The sequence below is a fragment of the Aristolochia californica genome, unplaced genomic scaffold, assembly GCF_029961685.1.
Source record: "Aristolochia californica isolate CCGP_79_NKW_82.1479 unplaced genomic scaffold, dmAriCali1.0.hap1 SCAF_8, whole genome shotgun sequence".
Classification (NCBI taxonomy): Eukaryota; Viridiplantae; Streptophyta; class Magnoliopsida; order Piperales; family Aristolochiaceae; genus Aristolochia; species Aristolochia californica.
In genome coordinates, this window is record NW_027182279.1 from 8982772 (window position 1) to 9001057 (window position 18286).

At 40.6% G+C, this 18286-nt stretch overlaps 2 protein-coding genes across 3 annotated transcripts in view; both read right to left on the bottom strand.

The window, feature by feature from the left end:
* Window positions 1–921: 921 nt before the first annotated feature.
* Window positions 922–18286, bottom strand: part of LOC137939131 (uncharacterized) — a 40232-nt gene continuing 22867 nt past the window's right edge. For both annotated transcript variants that reach the window (XM_068784331.1, XM_068784332.1), the window contains 3 exons: window positions 14015–14717; window positions 1749–1921; window positions 922–1479 (listed from right to left, as the gene is read on the bottom strand). In XM_068784331.1, the coding sequence (XP_068640432.1) occupies window positions 1371–1479; window positions 1749–1921; window positions 14015–14717 (985 nt within the window). In that variant the 3' untranslated portion in view covers window positions 922–1370. The remainder of the gene's footprint in view (window positions 1480–1748; window positions 1922–14014; window positions 14718–18286) is intronic.
* On the bottom strand, window positions 9538–12484 carry LOC137939321 (chaperone protein dnaJ 8, chloroplastic-like). Its single transcript, XM_068784602.1, has 3 exons — window positions 12395–12484; window positions 9855–9923; window positions 9538–9735 (listed from the first exon to the last, which is right to left on the bottom strand). The coding sequence occupies exons 1-3, from the start codon at window positions 12482–12484 to the stop codon at window positions 9538–9540; spliced, it is 357 nt and encodes a 118-aa protein (XP_068640703.1).

Genomic DNA, 18286 nt, shown 5'->3' on the forward strand with positions numbered 1-18286 from the left:
TTCTCCATGGGAAGAGAGGCTGAATGGAAAGAGAGGGAAACATAAATAAAAAGCGGAGCCAAATCAAGGGCTTTGACCATGTAGAACAAGATATTAGAAAAGAAAAAACTTTATGCTGTAGTGAAATAGATTTTTCAGTTTAGGAAAGAAAAAACTTTTATGTTGCTGAGGCAATAAGGTAATGAGAGTACCTAAGAGGTGATTAGGAAAGGATAAACAAGGGATTGCGCCTTTGCCAGAAACAACAGCACGTCTGTTTGAGATTCTGCTTTGGGCCTGGACAACAAGAAGATCCAGAAATTGGTGGGGTCTGAAATTACTAAAATAGCGTTGCATACTGAAGATGCAAAAATTCAAAATTTGCTGCTATGAATTATGGGATTGAACGTTGGATTTTAGCTGCGGACTGAGAACCGGAAGACAGGAACCATTCTTCGGAAACTGCATTTTTTCAGCAGCGCGAGAAAAAATATCGTGGAGATGTTGTACTTGGGTAAACGGATGTAGAGAGCTTACAAAAGCCAAGGAGAGACAACAAAGATAAAAATAGGTAATAAAATAGAAACTACGAACCTGGACGAAGAAAAGAATAGAGATGGGCACGGTGCACGAAGAGATAAGTCCATTGTGGCAAATTTAAACATATAGGGATGATAGCTTTTGTAATTTTTTTGTAACTTTGAAACATCTTTTGGATTTAATATGGTTTGATTTCTAGAGAATCATGATGATGTGCGTCAACAATGTTCAAGGCTCGATAGATGGAGGTACCTCGTCAAGAAATCAATTACTTGGTATATAGATTTATTACATATCAAGCATATTCACTGTTACAAGAGTGAAGTTCTGAAAAATGATCATAAAGCAAACAGGCATTGAACAGCCACAGCCGGTACTTTGAGTTTTCTGGTGCCTCCCAAGAACGAAATGTCAAACTACGCTGCCTAAAGAGAAATGTTACAGACTACCATGTCCAAAACTTGGCCTGAGTTGATAACTCATATTTGTCCTACACATGGATGAATTGATGCCCCTACTCATCAATTTCAACTCAAGCTAATTGATACACTGAAAATGAAAAAGCAAATATTGCACTCCTCTTGCTAAAATGAAACAAAGAGGGCAAGCGAAAACTCAACTAGAGGGCAAACTATTAGTGACATACAAAAATAAGCGGCTCATAGTTGGGTTGGGAAAGGAAGAAAAAAATCATCAAGCAAAGAAAATGTGTAATCTTCCATTACCACCTTAACTTGAGAGGTCACTGGGAAAAGGCAAATTTCAATCACACGTCCATTCAAACCTTCTCTTGCATAGGTCCGAGGAACCCTCGGTCACAATCTCTTGCAGGTCACGGGTCATCAAGTACTTCACTCCACCCAAAACTTGACGAAAGAAATAATCACTGATTTGATTACTTGCCACAAAGGATTAGCCACCTTGGCTTCAGGAACCTTGGATGATTTCTCTAAACAGACACTGCCACAAAAACATACATATGACAAAAGGAAATAAGATAACATGACCTTGGGTATAATATGTCGGGCATCAAGGAATGCCAAAGTAACATGTGGTAATGGTTTCACTCCTTGTACCTAGAAATCAAGCATGAAACAAAGCCTATGAAAGCATTGCTACGTCCTAATCTTTCAAGTAACCATAAAGAAAGTAAACTGAAACCTGTATAGCATCCTGTTCGACTAGATGTTGAAGCTCTAATGTCTGGTGTGTACAGTAAGACTTCTTACCTGCTTTTTTCTTCAAATAAAGAGCCTTCTTCTCTCTCACTGCAGTGATTCTTGTTAACTTCGATTCCAGCCTGATCTCTCTCTTTCAAAACGGATGAAAATGTATCGCTAGGAGTATCAGATGCATCAATTAAAGTGTTTTTTAATTGGGGCTCATAAGGAGCAGCTGTAATCTGCACGTGCAAAAAAAAAACTAGAGCTGATTAGCCTTAACAGAAGCTATGGACAGAAAAGGCTCCAAATGGAAACACGCTACTTAAAAAGTACAAAAAGAGAAAAAACCTTGAAATTTATGTATGCAAATGAAATTATGGATGTTTCGTTTCAGGAAGAAACAATAAAACCAGCAGAGACACTCAACATTAGAAAAAAGAAAAACATAGTACAAACTTAAATCCTTTTTTGCTTTTTTAAAAGAAAAGAGGATAAAGAATTGATAAAGAAGAGAGCCAGTGAGACGGAAAAAAACATAACATAAGACAAAAAGTTGTAGGTGAGGAGATCTTTGAGGTCTGACGCTTGCCTTTAAAAATTTTGCAAACTTACTTCTAGCTATTCCAGCTGAAGAATAGCGAGAGCGAGAGTAAGACGAAGACCGAGATAGCAAGAAAGGCAAGAGCAAAAATGAGAGACAAATCGAGAGGAAGAGAGCGAAAGAAACCAGAGAGATCTGAGATCGGAGGAAGACTATGGTGAAGAGAGAGAGAGAGAGAGATGCCTTAGACTTAAGATCAAGAACATGCCCTGGGAGTTGAGGAGCACCAATCTGAAGACACCGGAAGAGGGGGCCATTATGAGTATGGAAGGAGATTGTGCCTCAACCAGCTTGTTGAGTACCTAGCCAATACTACCCAAAAGACCGGCCTGGTAGGTAGCGGAAAGCCAAGTACTTAACCCAGGACCATAACATCATATCCCACCTTCACGAGCCGACGTCCACGGCGGCCCACTCTAGCGATGGCCCACTCTAGCGACAGCCCACTCTAGCGACACTGGCCCAACCCACCTTTTTGTGACCCTACCAGTAATTTTAATCCAGCCACTAGGTCGCCCCCTCCGCTATAGCGAAGGCCCATTCTAGCGATACTGGCCCGACCCACCTTTTTGTGACCCTACCAGTAATTTTAATCCAACCTCTAGGTAACCCCCTCCGCTAAGTTTGCTCATGCCGGGATTCGAACTCGCAACGTGGGCCCCCGCTCTGATACCAAAGTTAAGCCCCTAGCCAATGCTACCCAAAAGACCGGCCTGGTAAGTAACAGAAATAATCCTTTGTGGCCCACAGCATCACACCCACCTTCACGAGCCGACGTCCACGGCGGCCCACTCTGGTCAACGGCCTACTCTAGCGACACCGGCTCAACCCACCTTGTGGACCTACTAATAATTTTAATCCAGCCTCTAGGTCGCCCCTTCTGCTTGGGTCACTACCACCGCCAAGATTAAAACTCGCGACGTAGCGCTAGCTCTGATACCAAATGTTAAGCACCTAGCTAATACTACCCAAAAGACCGGCCTGGTAGGTAGCAGAAAGCTAAGTACTTAACCTAGGATCCCATAATCCTTTTTGGCCCACAACATCACACCCACCTTCACGAGTCGACGTCCACGACAACCAACTCTAGCGACACTGGCCCGACCCACCTTTTTGTGACCCTACCAGTAATTTTAATCTAGCCTCTAGGTCGCCCCCTCTGCGATAGCGACAGCACACTCTAGCGACACTAGCCCGACCCACCTTTTTGTGACCCTACCAGTAATTTTAATCCAACCTCTAGGTCGCCCCCTCCGTTAAGTTTGTTCACACCGGGATTCGAACTCTCGACGTGGGCGCTTGCTCTGATACCAAATGTTTAGCACCTAACCAATACTACCCAAAAGACCGGCCTGGTAGGTAACGGAAAGCTAAGTACTTAACCCAGGATCCCATAATCCTTTTTAGCCCACAACACAGCTGCAGAGCAACCGATCGAGGACCAACAATCACAAAGAAGACGAAGGAGGATGGCATAATGTCCGTAGTAAAGCAACCAAGAAAGAAGTAAGGCATGATGGATCATGGGAGTTCGCTTATGGAGACACAAGACTCACCCTCGTTGAAGCTGTAGACCACACCGGAAAGATTATCTGGGTAACTGCCAGATGCAGTGAGAAGAGATCATTTATTTCTATCCCGGCCATCACTTGTACATCGTTCATCAAGACTTTTGACCAGGTGACTCGGGACCAAACCAAGATCAGAGAACTTTGGACTGGACAACTAGTATTCTACTTCTCTTATTTCAGTACAAAGACTCTTGAGAGTGTAAGAGCAAAGACGAGAGATAAATCGAGAGGAAGAGAGCAAAAGAAACCAGAGAAGTCGGAGATCGGAGGAAGAATATGGAGAAGAGAGAGAGACGCCTCAGACTCAAGATCAAGAACATGACCTGGGAGTTAAGGAGCACCAGTCTCAAGACACCGGAAGAAGAGACCATTCTGAGCGTGGAGGAAGAACGTGCCTCAACCAGCTGCAGAACGACCGAGGACTATCAATCACAAAGAAGACAAAGGAGGATGGCATAATGTCCTTAGTAAAGCAAGCAAGAAAGCAGCAAGGCATGATGGACCATGGGAGTTCGCTTATGGAGACACAAGACTCACCCTTGTTGAAGCAGCAGACCACATCGAAAAGATTATCCGGGTAACTGCAAGATGCAGTGAGAAGAGATCATTTATTTCTATTCCGGCCATCGCTTGTTCAGCGTTCATCAAGACTTTTGACCAGGTGACTCGGGACCAAACCAAGATCAGAGAACTCTGGACTGGACAACTAGTGTTCTACTTCTCTTATTTCAGTACAAAGACTCTTGGGAGTGTGACATCACTCTGGGAATGTAGAGACAACATATGGGAAGAGTGTATATTCCTGACGACACTAACTCGGGGTTTGGATGGTGCAAATTCAGAGACTGCACCGAAGAAGAGCCTCACCTTACACTTTCCCCTTCTCCCAACCATTCCAACCAAAAATATCACTAAACCAGCACGCATTCAGTATTAACAACACACACACACCCACCCCCTCCTTACCACCACTTCTCCCCACCCCATACAAACTCCCAACCTTCACAAGTGACCAATGCTAATAACAACCATCTCATCATCTCCATACCAGCCTATGTCCTAGCTGAAGGACGTGGAAAACTCTACCAATCCCTGGTTGTCACAGCTGCAAGCCCAAACTGCACTGGCCAAACCATCTCTGCCGGGTTCTCTGATCATCCCATACCCAACAACTGAAGACAAGCATGCAGCTGCGGCCCTTCCCCTAAACTCAAAATCAAAAATTTGCGCCATCCAAGACTGGACCCCAGCTGTGACTGATAGCTCTTTCAGGAAATGGATAACCATTTAGGGCCTGCCCATCAAGCTTTAGAACCACCAAACGATGGAACTCATTGTCAACACATTTGGCAGATTGGGCAAACTAGATAATGCCACTGCTCAGATGACCAAACTCAACTGTGCCAGAATCTTCATCATTCCAAATCACCTTCGGACTGGATGCAAATTCCTGAGACTTGATGCTGGCAACTTACCTTTCTAGATCAAGATACTCTTCGACGAATGTAGCATAGGCCATTGCTTGAACAGCAACAAGAACTCCCCCCGCCCCGGAACGATGGCACCAAGTTGGCACTCATTTTGGTGACTCAGCCACTCAGAGCCGTGTCTGCTCCATTCCCTGCCCCCAGGCCAACTTGGAGTTAAACGACAGTGACTCATCCACCTCCCTTCCTGTTTCTCCTTGCCTCAACTCCAAATTCAAAATTCATGCACTTGCATCCTTCCCCCAACCCAGACTGCCATCTGCATTGTGCAGCAGTAGATCACCTGCACCTGCAAAAGTATCCCCCACCCACCTCCCCTCCAGTATTCCACGTCAACCACGAAACCCCCGGACAAAAGAAAAAAGTATTTCCAACCTGTTTGCATCCACACCTCTGCAGCCTTTGTACCGTCCGCTGACACGAAGAGACTTTTTCTGAGTCAAACCAATAACCTTTGCCTCCAACCACCCCCGGAAGTGAACCCTCATCCACCTACCTACCCCCTAAGAACCCACCAACTTGCCAACTGCCTGCCCTACTATTGATTGCTGGACCAGATGCCAGAGAACCATTCCTCAACACCTGCCACCGGGGAATCCTCCAGCCAGATGCTATAGAACCCTCCTCGATCCGATAACGAATCCTCCACCCCCATAGATAGATGCCATCCCAGACAAATTCTCCAAGGCGAACCCAGCTGTCTGCAGCAATACTCTACTGACCCTACCACTGGCCGACTTTCTTTTCCCCCACTTGGTGAGAGATCAAGAAAGTGGATTGGTGCTTCAGTCTGAGCAGCACAAATACGATGAAGAAACCTGGAGAAACATGATGGAACACGTTGAACTTATGGGAGTCGTATATCAAGGGAAACTTTCGGGAGATGACAATGATGGAGTCTCAAAATCTCAAAAGAAATGATTATTACCTTTTGGAATGTAAGAGGAATCAGCTCCCAAATGCCAATTCAAAATCGCATGCAAGTACCAACTCAAATGCCATGTTAAAGTTTGGTCCAGGCCTAGCCGATGTTGGAAAGAACGGCAACTAGTTTATTATTCATATTCTCTTTTCTTTCTGAAACTGAGTGCAAAGGGAACAAGGGTAGAATAGTCATTGAATATTTTCCTTTAACTATAATAAAGTTCTTGTGGAGAAGAGAGTTGGACTTCATGTCCATTTGTCTTTTCGTCTCTCAAACACATATCTCTAAACCCTTTCTTCTCTCCTCCCTTTCGTTCTTCTCTTCCACTCTCCAACTTCTCTTTCTCTTATCTCCTAACTCATCCATTAAGTTCCTTTACCCGTCTAAACATTTGCAATATCAAAGTGATAGGGGTTCTGTATAACTCATCTCTTACATCCGAAGCAAAGCTCCTATTGCAGGAGATAGTTTCTAGTGAGGACTTGAGGCAACAAAAAGAAGATCAATTCTCCTCGCTCTCTGATGCTTCCTCTGACTTTCCACAATCTTCTCATGGGTTTGATGGTCTAAAGAGCTAAACTCCTTGTCTTTTGCTGAATTTAGGATCCCATGATTAGAACCTCGAGCAAAGTAAGAGAGGGAGAAGAGAAGAAAAGAAGAAGAGAAGAGAAGAGAAGAGAAGAGAGAAAGGGAGAGAGAGAGAGAGAGAGAGCCTTTAGGCTAAGAGAGAACTTGGACGAATTAAGAGCAGGGGAGAGAGCTTGAAGTTCTACTCCAAGCCAAGGGCATTTATTTATAGTTTTAGAGAGGATGTTACAATGTCTATAATGCACTTAAGGCAACAAGCTTTACATACGAAAAGACATAAATAGACATGTTCCTCCTTAACTAATTACATCCTTGTATCATCTTTATGATAAGTCTTCTTATTTACCATAATGCCACCTCTCTTGGACGTGTGAGCCTTCCTTGGTTGTGTAGGCTTGAGCCCATCATCGAATAATCCCCCTCAAGCTGGAGGTGAGAGAACATCATAAACGCCCAACTTGTTACAAATAGTGTATAGGATCTTCCTGTATAAAATGGCAGTCCACCATATCTTCCAACACTCCCACTCAATCTGGTGGTCTCTACGTTGGATGTTGGGCACACTCCTATCCTTTGTAGGTAGTGAGTCAATAGGCATTGCTTAGAAGTAGGGGTAGCATCGAGCCGAGCCGAGCCCGAACCTACCTATGTTCGAGCCGAGCCGGGTCTCAAGCCCAATAATTTTAACTTAGTTTCGAGCCGAGCTCGAGCTTTAACATACATTTAAAACTTTTCAAAAAATATATATCAAATAAATTATATATAAAATTATGCATACATTTTACATAAAATTGGGCATGACCTCTACATAAAATTGGGCATAACCTATGTATATAATACTTGTATAAGATTGGGTATGAAGGCCAATATGAATTCCCATCTGATTTCCACTTTTGCAAAAGATATATAGGGTCACTTTGTCCCGTTCCCCTTAGGAAATCTATTCTACGTAGAAAGAAACTAATTCTTGGAAAAAAAGTATTATCTCCCTAGAAACATACCCTCGAAAAATAGGGGTTTTTTTAGGAGCCTTCACTTTTAATTTCTAAGAAAAATATTGTTCTGGAAAATCATTCATGCTGGCAGATTCTTTTCACCAACTAAACAGAAAAAGGAGGGCATCAGACGTTAATCTCTTATATTGCTTTAAGTCCACATTGTTAAGTCGTGTCTGTGACTTTCAAGTAGGACTTTAATAAGATTTTAAAGTGGAAATTAGTTGAAAACCTATAATCCAGAAAAAGAAAAAAAAGAAAACAAGAATCTTCAAGTAGGGGAAGGAGTTTGAACTTTGGTGACCACTGGCCACATCCACCAGTTAAAAGTAACTATGAAAAGTCTTTATTAATATGAACCTATAGTTCAAAAGTCCAAATCCAATCACCAACCAACTATAGGTTCATATTAATATGAATCAAGATTACTGTGTACATATGCAAGCAAATATCCTCGAATGAGGTAAGAGTCACATATTAATAACAAGTATATTCGTTTTCACCTACCTAAGAAGTATATTTACTCCACTTTTTATTTTTTAATTATTAAAGAGTTCTTTTTTAGAGTCCTTTCCACAACTCTTCACATTCATGATGATTCGTCCTCCTAAGGCATATTCTATTGTGCCGGAGGAATTAAAAAATAAGTTAATTCTTTTAAGTGCAAAGAAGAAAAAAAAATCAACGGCTCGGACGGCACACAACCAAAACAACCGATACAGACAACTAAGATAAAAAGTTCTTGGATTAAGAAAGAGTTTTATGTACATTCTGAAGTTTGCCATCTCTAACTTAAGTTGAACCCACCTGAAATGAAACCATAGAAATCAGAATGCAGATCACTGCTATATTTGCCATGGTATTGTCATTCAAATAGAATCTGGTAGAAATATTCAAATTTTCAGTATTTATTGAAGTGAATAAGGATGCAATCACTTGCCAAAGGGATACTTGACAGTAAAAACTATTAATGACATGGCAGGCGAAAAACTGCACAGAGCAAAGGAAGCAATGGAGAATACAAAATATTTGCAAATCTGGTAGCAAAACACGCTGGAAGCTTCAAGTAACAACAAAGAAATATCTAATGCTGGGATTGTTCCTTGAATTGCAGCTTATAGATTTGGAAATACGATAAGAATATTAATTGAGTATGAAAACAAGAATAATCAGAAGAAAAGACAAGATCAATTTATCATACTTTTAAGCTCCAGATGCCACAACTAAAACAGAACTCTCACTCATGCTTCAGGAACCTCAAAAAAATAAGAACACCAAAACACAAGAAGGATATCTACTAACCCTCAAAAGCAGAGACCAAAAACAGCAGTGGCAAAAACTCAGTGTCAGTTACAGTGTGAGATACGAAACTAACAGCAATTAAACAAGTCACAGTTGTTGAAATAATAAATCTCACAGAGTTTTGAAGACGATGATACATTGAAGAACTAGGGCAAGATAACTAGATAATTTCCACATTATGCTAAAGAGAAATAAAGAATTAGGATATCTAATCCTTCCAGAGCTAAAATTTTATATGGGAAAGAGAAAATTTGTGAAGAGATGAAGATCAAGACAAAAATTTCAAAAAATATGCCAAATAATAATTCCAACAAACTCTTCCTTATGCGGCGACGAAATTCACAGAATAAGAAGAAAATCAAAGAAGAAGATGATGATGAAAGGAATTAGATGTAAGGGTTGAAGTGAGATGAGTAGTCTCGGATTCCGGCTCCTTCCCAACCCATCCATTCTTCCCATAAATTCCAGGTCGAATCGTTCATTCCCCTGAAGGGTTCGTCGCAACCGTCCGCGTATTCGTAGCTTTTGGTGTTGTAAGAATACGATTCATCTTCATCGGATTCCCTCAAACTGCTCATCACCATCTGAACACGGAAAAGGGTCACCGGAAGAAATCAGTAATTGATCTTTCTGATTTTGTGGATGGAAGACAAGGGAATGGATTAAAACTAGGAGAGAAAGGGGATATTTTTTAATTACCTACATCATAAGCTTCGTTGATCCGATGAAACTGAACGCCACAGTTGTTCCCCTTGCATACATCTAGATGATACTAAAAAAAATTGTGAGAGAAGCATGGGAAATGGCAGAGAAATATGGGAATCGCAGATACGGAATGGAAGAGAGTCCCGCGACGTGACTCTCTTCTGGTCCCGAGAGAGACTCCCGAAAAATTCCCAAATCCCCTCGATTCCCGAATCGCCGCTCGTTAAATTAACGAGTTCGGCTCGCGGTTAAACGAGCCGATTTCGTATCTCGATTTCGGGAAATAACGAATCGAACCGAGCCGGCACCGAGCCGAACTCAAGCCGCTCGCGAGCCGGCTCGGTTTGAAGCCACCCCTACTTAGAAGTGTAGTAATAAGCTTCTCCATCACAGTGTCCCAACACAAGGCACCAATGCTGACAACAATCAGCAACCAAGAAGTCCGTCAATAATAATGTCTCAGTCAAATAGACACAATAGCAACAACGGATATGGGCCAATGCCCAAATAATGAAAGTCCTTAATAAGGACATATGAAATAATCCGTAGCGAGTCCATCCTTGAATAAGGAGAATATGCACCAAATAAAAAGCTAGAACCAACCGAGTAATATAATGAAGTAAGAAAGTAATTTCCAAGCCTTGGTAAACTTGAAGCCGAGAGTTATTGATCCTCTTAAGACTGGAAAGGGCTAATAATCAATTCAAGAAAGAATAGATTAAGTACAAGCTCACCAAAAATATTTGTGAACCACCTCATAACTAAACTTAGCCCGAGATGTCCTTCCTTGGAAAATTGAGCTAGCCCGAATTGATGATGGGCTTAGATCAATTTTCCATCTCAATTTTTCATCCACTAATTAAAGAGGCCAATAGTAATAACTTCACAATAGCTCAAATATCAATTGGCATAATTTGTTTAAGAAGAACCAAACCAAATCAAAGGGTTCAAGTTGTCTCAGCTCAAGGAAGAATTCGAGACCAATCTTCCAATTTCAACTTGAACCAAATTATTGACTTGTGAATTAATCATGCACTTACTTAAGGAAACTCTTGGCTAGCCAAAAATCATATCTTTCTTAATCAAAAGGATGATAATCAAATTATCCACCTAATCATGATCTTGAAAAGATTTTTCATAAAATCAATCACTTCCAAATATAAATAAGGAAATTTTCCCTTATATTATGGCACTACTTGCCAAAAAAATCAATCTTTCCTTGCTTTAATACTTAAGGATATCAAATTAGATTCTTGTAATCTTTCCAAATCACCAACAAAATCTGACAAAATTCGTGGCTGGCCAAAAAAATTCAGAATTCAGAATAGGAACACTTCTTCTCTTTGACAAAATAAATCAAAAAAAGTTTCTGAAAAATAAGATGATCTTCTAAAGATTCTTCCAAATATTGGTAGTTAACAAACATAAACTTTCCAAGGGTAGATCATGAGATACTTTCCTGATATTGTTGATCAATAACAGCAACTCAAAAAATGAAGCAAAAGATTTGGCTTAAATTCGGATCTTTGCATGCAACAGGATACCAACATGACCTTTGATTCTTCCAATGCGAATATCTCCTTAAATATAGATCAGATTTACATGAAATTTTCTCCTTCTGAAACTAAACTTGTACCTTTCATTCAAGTATAAATTCTCTTCCTAAAATATACTCCTTTTGAGATAAATAATTTGATAGATTTCGGATTTTGTAATCTGGCTGAACTGAGTACTCTTTTTCCTTTGGCCAGCATGACCATTGACTCTTCTAAGATCAATATCTCCATATAAAAACTCAAATTGAGAATTGTTTGAATAGTTAAGAAAATAGACTTACATATCTTTCTTTTGATATATAATTCTCCATATAAAGTCTCGTTCTTGATGGCATAAAACAGCTCGAAAGTTGAAGTTTTCTACTGCTGCACGAAACTTTTCTACTGCTTGACCTTTTCTACTTCAGATGTCGATTTCTTTTTCTAAAAAAATCTTATCTCAACGATTCGTTTTGAGTTGGAAACTAGACTCAAATATCTTTCCAACGATATATAATTTGCTATATTAAAAATACAATAAGAGAGTTAAAAGTACAATGAAAAATATGAATTGGGAAAGAAGACTAAAGGAAAAACAAAAAACTCCTCTTGTTTCTTTTTTTCTTCTTCTTCCTCTCCTTCTTCTCCATCTTCTTCTCCTTTTCCATCTCAGATCTTTCTCCGTTTTGACACCATGTTGATTAGAACATCGAGCAAAGTAAGAGAGGGAGAGGAGAAGAAAAGAAGAAGAGAAGAGGAGAAAAAGGGGGAGAGAGAGAACCTTAGGGCTAAGAGAGAGTTTGGACGAATTAAGAGAAGGAAAGAGAGCTTGAATGCTCTACTCCAAGCCAAGGGCCTTAATTTATAGTTTTAGAGAGGATGTTACAATATCTATAATGCCCTTAGGACTACAACCTTTACATAAGAAAAGACATAAGTAGACATGTTCCTCCTTGACTAATTATACCCTTGTGCCATTTTTATGATAAGTCTTCTTATTTACCATGATGTCACCTCTCTTGGATGTGTGGGCTTTCTCCTTGGATGTGTGAGTCTTCCTTGGTTGTGTGGGCTTGAGCCCATCTTCCAACATCTCTTACCCCTCAAGCCAAAACAAAGTTATTATGTTTTTCCTGTTCAATATGAACAGCAATTGTCTGTGATAGTTTTGATGCCGAGTTTGAGTCCTAGGGGTAGCAATAACCCTTGTTGGTTATTGAAATTTTTACAAGAAGAAAAAAGATGGGAGAGATTAGCGTTTACAAACCCCTCTCACCTATTTATAACTTAAATAATATCAAAATTACATCCAAGTCATGTAACCTATAAACCCTACAAATTCAGTTTCTAAGTAGAAAATACTTACTGGAAAACACGTTAAGCTAATTATACATGTTAACCCTCCCTTTCAAGTTGGAGCATGTAGCTTCAACTAGTTACAGGAACTTGTTTCACAGTACTAAAAGCATAAAAAGAAAATACAAAAAATTTATTCTTCAACAAAAAAATTGCTCTTCAAGAAACTCAGATCTATGTGGCTTGCTAAAATGTAATATAAAGTACAGTTTGGTCTTTCTGCATGGTTTGAATATTTCAGAGAGAGTACTATCATGTTCAGAATGTTTAGATGTGTCTATGGTCCATTTTTTATGTTATTTAGAGGTGTAGATGGGTAGTAGTTAGAGTTAAGTGTTAAAGGGGTAAATGTGTAATTGTCCCTTAATCTCACTTAAGTGAATAAGAAGGATTATTGGTTGAATTCTGAACCACAACAAGAACTCTTCTCAGGCACTCTCCCAGCACTCCTTTCTCCTTTTTCTTCTTCCTCTCTTCTCTCATTCTTCTATTTCTTTTTCTCCCTTAATCCAGTATATCACAATAGAACAAAGCATATTGAGATCGATCGGCATTTTATGAAAGAGAAGCTAGATGGAGTATTGTGTATTCCATTTATTTCTACCAAACCATAGGTAGCATATATGTTCACGAAGAGTCTTCAATCACAGCAATTTTGACTTCCTAATTGGTAAGCTCGGAACGTTCAACATTTATAAACCAACTTGAGGGAGAGAGTTGAAATATGTCCAGATTCATTCTCCTACGTTGTATATATTGTAGCCATTGTAGTTGTGATTAAATAAAAATTGAAAAAGAAGTTTTTATTTTTCATTCCCTTTATTATTAAAACTATGGGGTTTGGTGACAGAGTCACTAGATAAGGGTCAGATTTCGATTTGACACATTGCCATCCCTATCCCACTTTAATTTGAAATATACCCACTTATTTTTTCTCCTTTTTAACCCCTAATATTTTCACTTACTAAAGGTCACAGTTTTACCTCCTTTGGCTAAATACAGCATTGATTAAGAGGAAGTTTATATAGGATGGGACAAAGAGTAAATCCCTCCCTTATCTTAGTTCCTGTATGATTAGTCACAAATGCTGCCAAATCTGTTAAACGTTATGTAAAAAGAAAGATAATCACGAGATGCCAAAGGCAAAGAAGCAAAAGTACTGTCTTACCCTGGGACCTGCAACCTGCTGGTCTTGATAACCACTCACTGAAAGATCTTTTAATTCAACAATCTGACTTATTTCAGTTAAGTGAAAACCTAAACTTACCATATCTGAACCTCTTGAACTAATGGTTGCCTTTCCATTAAAAGCAGGCAAGTCTTCAATATGTACATCAAAGGCATTTGCTTGTTTTGGTGCAGGAGCTTCAGTCAAGCCTTGTGCTGCCTCAGACTTTCCATCTGAACAGTGTATCTCTTTGGCATCAGAAATTGGATCCCGTGCTTCAACAACTATATTGCTGGAAAGGTCTCTAAAACTATTCTCCACCGCAGCTTCAGGAAGTGCAATAGAAGCTTCTTCGACAAGTTTATGGTTGTTGATCAAACTGGGAAAGCCATTGTCAGGTCGCCCAATCCCCTGATTCACACTGATAACCTTGTTACACTCTTCAGGTTCAGAAACAACATGATTATCTGCATGATTTGCATGCGCTTCCTCTGATGTCTGTTCAACTATAGTATGATCCCTGTCCAAAGATATCTCACAGGCCCTATCCTCCTCTCCGGGAAGGAACGTAAAATCCTCTTGACTCAAGTTAATTTCAGTACCACATAGATGGGACAAGGACACAGGACTTTCAGGATCTTTGACCACATTTTCAATTTCAGATATTGGCGTAGCGGGGCCCAGCACTCTATTTTCCTGAATTATTTCTCGGACAATTTCCCGTACGGTGTAAAATGATCCACCGACTTCCTTATTGGTGAGGTTCAGAGAGGGAAAGTTTCCATTATTTGAAGCACGATACCTGAAAGCAAGTTCATATCCTATGAGATGCAGCATGTTATCTAAACATTAAACATATAGTATTAATTTCTGAATCTACACCACCAAAGGCATCTTTCAAAGATAACATCATTTTCACCTCTGGAGACAACAGAGAAATAAATCATTTTACAAAAAAGGAGTTTATCTTCCTATTTACCATCATATCTTTCTCATGTAGTTTCAGTACAAAAAGGAGTTTGTTAGCACTCCTAAACCAAGATTTAAATGGATTTTAAAACTTAAAAAAGCAGAGATCTAGATGAGAAAAGATGAGAAATAAGGAGAACAAAGGCTTTGGAGAGGAGCAGCACTGGCTGCCTTGGAGTGTGTGCCAAAAAAAAAGCATGCCCCCCCTTCTTTTTATCAGAGTTTTAAGTAAACTTTACATAAAGGACAAAAATGCCCGTCAAGACACAAACTTATATATCTCCTAGAAAAAAAAACATCTCTAAAATGAATGAAAATTGAACTATAGGCATATGAAGACATTGTCTACCTAACAAACATAATAGAAAATAAAATTATAACATAAAAATGACCAAAACACCTCTGAACTGATTTTAATACTCCCCTTCAAGCTAGAGAATAGATATCAAATAACCCCAGCTTGTCATAGAAAGATACATGTTCACATCTTCCCAATGGCTTGGTAAACACATCCCCAATTGGTCTAAAGATACTACATATGAAGTTACCATTTTTCCTTGCGTAACTACATCTCTAATAAAATGGCAATCAACCTTTATATGTTTAGTTCTCTCGTGGAATAGTGTAGTTTGCAATAAAGATGGCCCCATGATCATCACACTTCATGACCATAGGACCTAGTAACTCGAAACCATACTCGAGAAGAACAAATTTAATCCACATAAGCTCACTAACCATGTGAATCATTGCTCGATATTCGTCTTCTGCACTAGATCTAGCCACAACTGTTTGTTTTTTACATTTTCAGCTTACCAAGTTACCTTCAATAAAATGGAGAGAAAAAATGGAAACGTCGGATATAGAGGCTCAACAGAGACAAGAGGACAGGGAAAAATCGCCGGCGACGGAGGAGGATGGGCCCTGGAGCACGGTGAAGGGAAGGTCTGCAATTCACGAAAGAAGCAGCAGAAGAGGAGAAGCATCGTGGGTACACGGTGACACAGAACTCTCGATGGAGCTAACGCAGGGACAGGCAATTCGCATAACGATAAGGAATGGGCAAAGAAGATCGTATATCTCTATCCCCCCTGCTTCAATCTCGGATTTTGCCCCCGTTTTGGAAGAAGGAGATTACGGAAATGCTCAGAGATTTCGTGAAATCCGCATCGATGAAATTTCTTTTACCATATCTGCATTCTAGAAAAAAAGATATCAGAGAGCTAAAAATTCTTCAGAGGAGAGGACTCAAAGTCATGGCGCGCGTGTACTTACAGGAATTTCTCGAAGATTATCACTGTTGGAAAGAGCTGTGACGCTCGATCCTGGCTCTCGGCGAGAAAATGGTTAAGATCTCTGCGACGAGAAAGGGAAAGAACAATCTACCTCCTAGGAAAGATGTTCGTCATTTCCCACCCCTTCCAATGTCCATTTCGAACAACAAAATTCCTAAACCCTCTTTCTCTATATCACCCTCAAACCCCCACAAGAAAATCCCCCAAACTCCCGATAAACTCCTGGTCATAAATCTACCGGATCTTTTCGAAAATGGAAAACAGAAACTCAGCACAAGCCTCATCGTGGAATCCCCCTCAGCGAGATGGAATAGCCTCAGACTCACTCTCTGGTTTAGCGAGTTTTTCTCTCTTCAACCAAAAATTGCGTGGATGGAACCCGGGAAGTGGTTGGTTACTACGAAATCGAGAGAGGAAACGGAAGAAATTTTGGGGAATAAGAAATGGCTACAAGAAGAGGAACTATCTGCGACAGAATGGGAAACAACTCCGGTAGGGCAGCCTCTCGGCCAATGGGTTTCAATCCGTAGCCTACCAATCGAACTATGGGCGGAGGAGGTACTCAGTAAAAATTTTACTTCCTTCGGAAAGATAATACAATGGTCGGAATCCACAGCAAATGGCTCCAGACTGGATGTTGCGATGGCTTTCGTCGACCCCAACTGTCAATGGAGAGAGACGGGCTACCAAAAACTGAGCTTCAGTAAAGATTTCGTATGGCTAGAGGTGTCTTTCGGGGAGCTCGGTGTGTTGTGGCCACCGGAAGGTCGCCGGACGTGAAAGAGACACTATTCCGGAGACTCCAGCCAGCGTGACTTCGGGAGGAGGTAACTCTGCGTATACTCAACGAAGTTTCTCCACTTCGGGTGAGTCAGCATCACTCCCGAATCATGACTCACACAAAAGCTCGAATGCGAACTCAGAGGGGAGTTTTTCGAGAAGCACATCGATCCCGGAAAAAAGGTACATCTGTCAGATAAAGTTAATTTGATTTCTGATTCAAAGTTTGAAAAAGGGGACTCTGCAACCGAGGCTTTAAAATTATCTCGAAACCCCAAAAAGCTACCGAGGGTAGCGTGTCTAGGCTCTCTTCCAGTTTACCCCTCACAGCACCCAACACATCACTCACGGACTCCAACGAGCAGTGCACTCATTCCCTCCTCACCTTAATTCAAAATTCAAATCAAAACAAGGAAAAGGGTGTACCGAGTACAAATACATTCTCGGAAATCGTGTCCCTTCAAAATTCAACAATAAAGTGTTAGCGTATCCCGATAAAATAGCCCGGTTCAGAAATCGAGTCTAACACTTCACGCCTCTCGGATAATACTGGTGTTTCAATTTTTTCAAACTCCAAGAATACCCTCTCCCCTATCTCTACGTCTTTCTTTTCATCCAGACCCAAGTTTACCCAACAGAAACATCCCTCCACTCATCCCGAGATTACAAAAAGGCAAAAACAAAAAGAGAAGATAAATTTGTACCTCGAGCCAAGAGCCTCTCATGCGCATCAGCCCGAGGAACCAGTAATCACATCGGGCTTTCATGCCTCAAGCTCAGATTCAGGAGAAAGTCACGAATCCGTCTTCCCCCCGACCTCTGTCTCTTTCAGGGAATGGAATGAACATTTTCAAGGAGCTACTCTAAGTCTTCTTCCAATTCCTGCCGAGCAAGGATCAAACCCGTAGAGAAAAGAAAGGTTGGCGAATTTCACAGAATTATCAAGCACTCAAATGGAGACTGATCAAGCAGAATACCCAGGCCAAGGAAAACTCCCTAACATGGTTCCAAGCTCTCCCCCTCTACAGAATACTTACCAGAGAAGTAGAGGAAATCTGGAAACTAATTTATCTCAGAGAGAAGCTACTAGTCTTGCTGTAAAAAAGAATATAGATCCGGCTCCTTCTCCCACTGACAGAGCTGAGAGTATTGTGAAGGAACCTCACATGGAAAATAAAAAATATGATGAAGAGACATGGCAAAATATGATGGAATTGGCACGCCTAATGGGCGTGATGTATCAAGGACAGCTGAATGGGGACATTGCGGCGTTGGGAGTTCATGGCCGGGGTAGCAAATGATCTTGCTGTCTTGGAATGTCAAAGGGATT